Genomic DNA, 9,534 nt, shown 5'->3' with positions numbered 1-9,534 from the left:
TCAACAGTTAGTCATGTTTTCTCCTCTCCTCAACAGTTAGTCTTGTTTTCTCCTCCTCAACAGTTAGTCATGTTTTCTCCTCTCCTCAACAGTTGTCTTGTTTTCTCCTCCTCAACAGTTAGTCTTGTTTTCTCCTCTCCTCAACAGTTAGTCATGTTTTCTCCTCTCCTCAACAGTTAGTCTTGTTTTCTCCTCCTCAACAGTTAGTCTTGCCACCATGAAAAACAAAAACAGTCACAAATGTGTTGAACCATGACTGTAAAGTATATCTGTAGGTAACGATGATTAGTGAGGATAGAGTTCACTGTAGTGTGTGTGTGCGTCTGCTTGTGTGCGTGCTTGTATGCGTGTTCGTGTGCTTGTGTGCGTGTCGTGCGTGTCGTGCGTGTGCGTGCATCTAAATCTATAAATGAGGGATATTTTAGTGTATCTTTCAGTGTTTATTGTTAAGTTAATATTGAGGTGAGTTCTGTAGTAGTAGTAGTTCTAGTTGTAGTGTTCTGTAGGGTTCTGTAGAACTAGTGTTCTGTAGTTCTAGTGTTCTGTAGGGTTCTGTAGTTCTAGTGTTCTGTAGTTCTAGTGTTCTGTAGTTCTAGTGTTCTGTAGTTCTAGTGTTCTGTAGGTTCTGACTGTAACCTGACTCCACTCAGCCTGCAGCTCTGACCTACATATGACCTACTTACCTGCTCATTGTTCTGTCTGCCTGCCTTCTGTCTGTCCTGCAATGGACAGACAGACAGACAGACAGACAGACAGGTTTCTTTGTGTCCAGTCGACGACAGAACTCATGTTGCGTTGCTGCGTCTAGATTCTCCCGGCGGATCCTGCCGGGAGCTGCCTCTGCTACAGAAAACATAGGTGGACCCCAGACTAGTCAGTCAGCCACTCAATCAGTCAGTCAGTCAGTCAGCCAGCCAGTCAGTCAGTCAGCCAGCCAGCCAGTCAGTCAGTCAGCCGACTGGCCAGATGAAGACCTGCTGATGTGTTTGTCTCCCTCTAGAGGCCAGATGAAGACCTGCTGATGTCTGCTGGACTCTGAACACCAGGAGATGTTCACCTGAACCTGGTGCTGTTGAGCAAGGCATGTTTACTACCTCCCTACACCCTAACCCATTCACCCTACAGCCTACCCATTACCCTACACCCTAAGGCCCTAACCCATTCACCCTACAGCCTAAATCCTACCTTAACACCCTAGGGGCGAGCAAACTCCGTCTTTTAAAGTGAACGCGTATGCTGCCCGGCACTGGGAACTGGGGTTTATGCATATTTCACTGTTAACTCATGGCGTTGTTTCTCCACTAGATGTCACTGTTAACTCATGGCGTTGTTTCTCCACTAGATGTCGACGACGACAGAGAATGGAACGGGAGGACCTCGTAACACCAACCCAGAAAAGACCTATAAAAAGGTAAAGGTTTCACTGGCAGCGCCCCCTGGTGGCTGGCATGGCCCTCTGGGCCCCCTGGTGGTTAGCATGGCCCTCTGGGCCCCCTGGTGGTTAGCATGGCCCTCTTGGCCCCCTGGTGGCTGGCATGGCCCTCTGGGCACCAGGGTGGTTGGCATGGCCCTCTGGGCCCCCTGGTGGCTGGCATGGCCCTCTGGGCACCAGGGTGGTTGGCATGGCCCTCTGGGGCCCCTGGTGGCTGGCATGGCCCTCTGGGCACCAGGGTGGCTGGCATGGCCGTCTGGGCACCAGGGTACTTGGTATGGCCCTCTGGGCACCAGGGTGGTTGGCATGGCCGTCTGGGCACCAGGGTGGTTGGCATGGCCCTCTGGGAACCAGGGTGGCTGGCATGGCCCTCTGGGCACCAGGGTGGCTGGCATGGCCCTCTGGGCACGCTGGCATGGACCTCTGGGCACCAGGGTGGCTGGCTTGGCCCTCTGGGCACCAGGGTGGTTGGCATCGCCCTCTGGGCACCAGGGCAGTTGGCATGGCCCTCTGGGCACCAGGGTGGTTGGCATCGCCCTCTGGGCACCAGGGCAGTTGGCATGGCCCTCTGGGCACCAGGGTGGCTGGCATGGCCCTCTGGGCACCAGGGTGGCTGGCATGGCCCTCTGGGCACGCTGGCATGGACCTCTGGGCACCAGGGTGGCTGGCTTGGCCCTCTGGGCACCAGGGTGGTTGGCATGGCCCTCTGGGCACCAGGGTGGCTGGCATGGCCCTCTGGGCACCAGGGTGGCTGGCATGGACCTCTGGGCACCAGGGTGGCTGGCTTGGCCCTCTGGGCACCAGGGTGGTTGGCATCGCCCTCTGGGCACCAGGGTGGTTGGCATGGCCCTCTGGGCACCAGAGTGGTTGGCATGGCCCTCTGGGCACCAGAGTGGTTGGCATGGCCCTCTGGGCACCAGAGTGGTTGGCATGGCCCTCTGGGCACCAGAGTGGTTGGCATGGCCCTCTGGGCACCAGGGCGGCTGGCATGGCCCTCTGGGCACCAGAGTGGTTGGCATGGCCCTCTGGGCACCAGGGTGGTTGGCATGGCCCTCTGGGCACCAGGGTGGTTGGCATGGCCCTCTGGGCACCAGGGTGGTTGGCATGGCCCTCTGGGCACCAGAGTGGTTGGCATGGCCCTCTGGGCACCAGGGTGGCTGGCACAGCCTTTACTGCGTGCCCCCCCCCCATCTGCCAGTATTGTATACCTATTCCTTTTTTTTTTAAACATGTTTATTGCCATTATAAAATCATTTACAGGCAATTTCATTTTGCAAGACATTGTAAGTGTAAAAGTAAAATAAGTGACATTACAGGAAAAAAACAAAAATACATAGTAATATATTGTAGTATTGTGTGCCTTGTGAGGCATTGTGGGTAAACCTTTACTCTTCACTGTGATATGGGAGGTTTTCATTTAGGGTATCTGGCCAGCGTCTCGACCCATTAGTAGAATCTGCTTCCAGATATTCTGCCACTAAGTCCAGAAATCTCCTTTTGAAGTTGGGGAGCTTAATTTGTAACTGGGCTGTCATATTATCATATATTCCATTTTATATATCTGTCTAACGTTTTGTAGCCACTGATCAATAGTAGGGCGGTTGGGTTTCATCAAATTAAGTGTCACAAGCACGAGTTAAGTCCGTTGCTCTCTCCAGGTTGGCGGAGGGTGTGTAGAGCCCAGGATCACAGTAGATGATTGGCACAGGGGTGAAAAATGGGTTACAAAAATCGTGGGATAAAAAATATATAAAAAAATGCATGATAGAGCACTGGTCATTCGTGAACACTTGTTCATATTATGTCTAATAAAGATGACCTTGAGTTCAGTGGAATATCTCTTTTAAAGATTTTGTCTAATTCTGTTTTTACCAAGTCTGTATTTTTGAGCAGTCCCAAAATATAATGGTCACCAATCATATCACAGTTTCTCCAACATTTAAAAGTGTTTTTACCTCTAACTGCACGGCTCTGTGGATAACTTTGTATGCCAACTCCCATAGAGGCCAAGGAAAAACCTTTGCCTGGAATTTTTCCACATCTGCTCTTTATAGCGCCACCAGGAGGCCGACATATGTAAAACACATTTTCTAATATTACTCCTTCAGATTTGATCCAAATTTCACGCAAATCGGTACACATGCTCTTCATAGTCATGTGATCAAGACGGGGTTTTTTTACTTCTCATAATCCACCCTCATTGGCTACGATTGGCTACTAAACTTTTCAGGAGTAGCCTGCTTTGTACAAATCGCCACAACTACTCAACGCAGCGTCCGATTGCGGTGAAACTGTGCATGCATATTCCCACTAGGCTTTGGAAGAAATGCCACTTGACAGTTTTCAAATCAGCCTCATGGTGGCGCTAAATCAGGCCATGCCGTGTCACACACACACACACACACACACACACACACACACACACACACGAATGTCTTTAAAAAATGAATTCAGGGCTACTCGACTCAACGTCAGGTGGCTCAGGGGCCACTCTGTCAGGTGTCTCAGGGGCCACTCTGTCAGGTGTCTCAGGGGCCACTCTGTCAGGTGTCTCAGGGGCCACTCGGTCAGGTGTCTCAGGGGCCACTATGTCAGCTGTTTCAGTAAACTATAGGATCATAGAATGCAGAGAGACAGTGTAGTGTCTCAGTAAACTATAGGATCATAGAATGCAGAGAGACAGTGTACTATAGGATCATAGAATGCAGAGAGACAGTGTAGTGTCTCAGTAAACTATAGGATCATAGAATGCAGAGAGACAGTGTAGTGTCTCAGTAAACTATAGGATCATAGAATGCAGAGAGACAGTGTAGTGTCTCAGTGTACTATAGGATCATAGAATGCAGAGAGACAGTAAACTATAGGATCATAGAATGCAGAGAGACAGTGTAGTGTCTCAGTAAACTATAGGATCATAGAATGCAGAGAGACAGTGTAGTGTCTCAGTGTACTATAGGATCATAGAATGCAGAGAGACAGTGTAGTGTCTCAGTAAACTATAGGATCATAGAATGCAGAGAGACAGTGTAGTGTCTCAGTAAACTATAGGATCATAGAATGCAGAGAGACAGTGTAGTGTCTCAGTAAACTATAGGATCATAGAATGCAGAGAGACAGTGTACTATAGGATCATAGAATGCAGAGAGACAGTGTAGTGTCTCAGTAAACTATAGGATCATAGAATGCAGAGAGACAGTGTAGTGTCTCAGTAAACTATAGGATCATAGAATGCAGAGAGACAGTGTAGTGTCTCAGTAAACTATAGGATCATAGAATGCAGAGAGACAGTGTAGTGTCTCAGTAAACTATAGGATCATAGAATGCAGAGAGACAGTGTAGTCTAGTGTCTCAGTAAACTATAGGATCATAGGATGATGTGATGTATGATGAATTGAATAATGTACCGTACCGTATCGTACCCAGACCACATCGTCTGCGCTGAAAGGAGCCATCCAGCTGGGCATCGGCTACACGGTGGGGAACCTGACGTCCAAACCAGACAGAGATGTCCTGATGCAGGATTTCTACGTGGTGGAGAGTGTGTTCCTGCCCAGGTCAGTACGACCCCTGACCTTTAACCCCTAACCTTCACCCCTAACCTTAACCCCTAACGTTCATCCGTGTCCAATGTCCATACCCGAGGCGGGGTTGGCAAAAGGGCCTTTCTGTGTAGAGTTTGCATGTTCTCCCCGTGTCCCCTAGGGTAGGTACCCTCACATGTCCTCCCCGTGTCCCCTAGGGTAGGTACCCTCACATGTTCTCCTCGGGTAAAAAAACATGCAGTAATTTATCCTGCCTCCCCCTGGCCAGCCGGGGCGCCTGATGGAGGGGAAAGGAACTGGTTGGAAACGGACTGTAAACTAATATAACGGTAACTAGTTATCAATCTACTGTACATTATGGACTGTAAACTAATATAACGGTAACTAGTTATCAATCTACTGTACATTATGGACTGTAAACTAATATAACGGTAACTAGTTTATCTGTACCAACAAGTCATCGTCTATCTTTTTTCCCCCGTTGCTGTCGTATGGCATTCTGACTGCTCCAGACCGTGTGCACGCACGCACGCACGCACGCACGCACAGACACACACACACACACACACACACACACAGGTGTAATCACAGGTATCAGGTTCCACAGCTGACAGCTTCCTGTATTGTGTTACTGTTACAGTAAGTCTATATTTACACACACACACACACACACACACACACACACACACTGACACACGCATGCATGCACGTGCGTGAGAAAGCATGCACACACACACACACACACACACACACACACACACACACACACACACAGTGTTATGTGACATACTGTACCAGAAGTCTAGTGGAAGAAAATATGACGCTTAAGGAAATAGAACAATTCAGCGTTCCTCGCCAAAGAACACAACGTCCAACCAGGGTGTTGTTTTTGAGCGTTGCCAAGCGCTCCTAACACTGACTCACTGCTCACAGTGAAGGAACTACATTACCCAGACTCCTCTATGTTCTGCTCACAGTGAAGGAACTACATTACCCATAGTTCTCTCTGTTCTGCTCACAGCGAAGGAAGCAACCTCACCCCTGCTCATCATTATCCATATTCTCTGTTAATTCACTACATTACCCAGACTCCCCTCTGTTCTGTTATTTCACTACATTACCCAGACTCCTCTCTGTTCTGTTATTTCACTACATTACCCAGACTCCTCTCTGTTCTGTTATTTCACTACATTACCCAGACTCCTCTCTGTTCTGCTCATAGTGAAGGAACTACATTACCCATAGTCCTCTCTGTTCTGCTCTTAGTGAAGGAACTACATTACCCATAGTGCTCTCTGTTCTCTCATAGTGAAGGCAGCAACCTCACCCCTGCTCATCATTATCCAGACTTCCGGTTCAAAACCTACGCTCCACTGGCGTTCCGCTACTTCAGAGACCTGTTTGGAATCAAACCGGACGATTACCTGGTAAGACCCACCTCACCCCTGCCCATTTTGACCGGCTGATAGGCTGATACAGAGCCTCTCATTTTTATATTATTTTATTTTATTTATATATCCTGTATATGTCCTGTAATGTCGTTCATGTCGAATGTCATGTTTTTATGTTCTGTGTGGACCCCAGGAAGATTAGCTGCTGCTATGCACCAGCTAATGGGGATCCTAATAAAACTCTAAACTCATAGAGCTCAGTAACCCTGGGGCCAGTGGGAGTCTGTTCTATCTGACTACAGTATAATATGTTTATATTTTACAGTATTCCCTGGTGAATGAACCTCTCATAGAGCTGTCTAACCCTGGGGCCAGTGGGAGTCTGTTCTATCTGACTACAGTATAATATGTTTATATTTTACAGTATTCCCTGGTGAATGAACCTCTCATAGAGCTGTCTAACCCTGGGGCCAGTGGGAGTCTGTTCTATCTGACTACAGTATAATATGTTTATATTTTACAGTATTCCCTGGTGAATGAACCTCTCATAGAGCTGTCTAACCCTGGGGCCAGTGGGAGTCTGTTCTATCTGACTACAGTATAATGTTTATATTTTACAGTATTCCCTGGTGAATGAACCTCTCATAGAGCTGTCTAACCCTGAGGCCAGTGGGAGTCTGTTCTATCTGACTACAGTATAATATGTTTATATTTTACAGTATTCCCTGGTGAATGAACCTCTCATAGAGCTGTCTAACCCTGGGGCCAGTGGGAGTCTGTTCTATCTCACCAGAGATGATGAGTTTATCATAAAGACAGTTCAACACAAAGAGGCCAAATTCCTCCAGAGACTCCTGCCTGGATACTACATGGTGAGTATTTATACTCTATTACTGATAGATAGATAGAGTTTTTATTAAAGTGTCCTACATCATAAGATGCCCAGCCCGGGCGGGGGTTGGCGATAGGGCCTTTCTGTGTGGAGTTTGCATGTTCTCCCCGTGTCCCCTAGGGTAGATACCCTCACAAAAACATGCCGTAATCCTGGTCTCTAAACTGCCTCCCCCTGGCCAGCCGGGGCGCCTGATGGAGGGGAAAGGAACTGGTCGGAATAACGTGTCCCTTCCACGCGCTACGCCCGGCTGGGGAAATTCAGTCCGCTGCCCCCCCAGGTTGGCAGAGGAAGTGTAGCGCCCAGGATTACATTAGATAATTGGCACTGGGTGAAAAGAAAAACTGGGTTACAAAATACAAAAAAGATGCCCAGCCCACACGGGCTTACAAGACACTCACAAAATTGTACATATATAATAATACATATACACAAATAGACAGTTACTCATGGATACATCGTTCTCCAACGTAACTGCCATGCTTTCTCTATACATTTTCCAAAAACAAAAACTTCATTACTGCAACAACCAATTTAACATAAAACACTCAGATCTGGGTTCTTATACTGAATTCTTTCAAATAAAACATTTCTTAAATCATGGTATAGTGGACAATAGAAAACACAATGAAACTCATCCTCTACAACTCCCAGGTCACAAAGAGCACACAGTCGCTGCTCCTCAGTATATCTGCCAACCTCAACTGCCAGAGGTAAAGCACCAGATCTTAACTGGGCACAGAGGGACCTCTGTCCTCTTTTTAAATTAAATGCAACATAAGCTTCAGTCATGTAGTCCTCTTTAAATTGATTATAACTTCTTAATTTCGCCTTCTTTACGATGTCCACCCTCCTTTTTATATTTGACTGTATTAATGTTACAATGAAGGTTATTTAAAAAATATGATAAGTCAGAAATTGAGAGAATTGAGGAGACCTCTCTTATCCAGGGATGATTACATATTTTATTCCAATTAAATATATTTTTTGTAAGCCTCTCTTCTGGCACTTGGGTAAGGCGATTCCATAACCTGATCATCTCACATCTCTGCCTTGTCAGGCAGCTTTCCCAACCTATGTCACCTTCAATGGCCAACTTAGTGGTATACTTATGAAAACACCTCAAAGCTCTACTCTGAATGTTTTTACATTCGGTAGCCTCCTCAAAGCCCCACACACCTGCTGCATAAAACAGAATGGAAGAGACCATGAGCTTGGTAAATGTAGCAAAACCTAAATCACTGAAATGAAACATGAGGTTTTAACCCTGTGAGAACCACTGATATAGAAACATGAGGTTTTAACCCTGTGAGAACCACTGATATAGAAACATGAGGTTTTAACCCTGTGAGAACCACTGATATAGAAACATGAGGTTTTAACCCTGTGAGAACCACTGAAATGAAACATGAGGTTTTAACCCTGTGAGAACCACTGATATAGAAACATGAGGTTTTAACCCTGTGAGAACCACTGAAATGAAACATGAGGTTTTAACCCTGTGAGAACCACTGATATAGAAACATGAGGTTTTTCAGGATTTAGAAGACATTCTGTAGAATCGTCCTCAGGTTGAAATAGTACTATATTACTAAAGTATGTATACCAGCCTTTAGTGAGAAGTGCACTGTTTTCATTGCTTTGTGTCTAACAGACCCGGGAACCGGAACCCCAGGACGTTGCCTCCTAAGTTATACAGTATAATGTTATGATGTCTCAGAACCCCAGGACTCTCCTCTCTAAGTTCTATAATGATGTCTATATGTTTAACAGAACCAGAACCCCAGGACTCTCCTCTCTAAGTTCTATAATGATGTCTATATGTTTAACAGAACCAGACCCCCAGGACTCCCCTCTCTAAGTTCTATAATGATGTCTATATGTTTAACAGAACCAGAACCCCAGGACTCCCCTCTCTAAGTTCTATAATGATGTCTATATGTTTAACAGAACCAGAACCCCAGGACTCCCCTCTCTAAGTTCTATAATGATGTCTATATGTTTAACAGAACCTGAACCCCAGGACTCCCCTCTCTAAGTTCTATAATGATGTCTATATGTTTAACTCGAACCTGAACCCCAGGACTCTCCTCTCTAAGTTCTATAATGATGTCTATATGTTTAACAGAACCTGAACCCCAGGACTCCCCTCTCTAAGTTCTATAATGATGTCTATATGTTTAACAGAACCAGAACCCCAGGACTCCCCTCTCTAAGTTCTATAATGATGTCTATATGTTTAACAGAACCTGAACCCCAGGACTCCCCTCTCTAAGT

At 46.5% G+C, this 9,534-nt stretch overlaps 1 protein-coding gene across 1 annotated transcript in view; it reads left to right on the top strand.

Annotated features, from left to right (window-relative positions):
- Nucleotides 1–1,342: 1,342 nt before the first annotated feature.
- The window catches only part of pip5k1bb (phosphatidylinositol-4-phosphate 5-kinase, type I, beta b), a gene marked incomplete at its 5' end in the record, with an annotated part of 18,878 nt that continues 10,686 nt past the window's right edge, over nucleotides 1,343–9,534 (top strand). Inside the window, 4 exons of the mRNA XM_080785653.1 lie at nucleotides 1,343–1,411; nucleotides 4,856–4,986; nucleotides 6,284–6,401; nucleotides 7,085–7,237. Of these exons, the coding sequence (XP_080641779.1) occupies nucleotides 1,343–1,411; nucleotides 4,856–4,986; nucleotides 6,284–6,401; nucleotides 7,085–7,237 (471 nt within the window). The remainder of the gene's footprint in view (nucleotides 1,412–4,855; nucleotides 4,987–6,283; nucleotides 6,402–7,084; nucleotides 7,238–9,534) is intronic.

The sequence above is a fragment of the Protomyctophum bolini genome (assembly GCF_963924005.1).
Source record: "Protomyctophum bolini genome assembly, chromosome: 16".
In the NCBI taxonomy this organism is placed as follows: domain Eukaryota; kingdom Metazoa; phylum Chordata; class Actinopteri; order Myctophiformes; family Myctophidae; genus Protomyctophum; species Protomyctophum bolini.
Note: the sequence above shows the minus strand (reverse complement) of the source record. Positions and strands in the feature narration are given on the sequence as shown.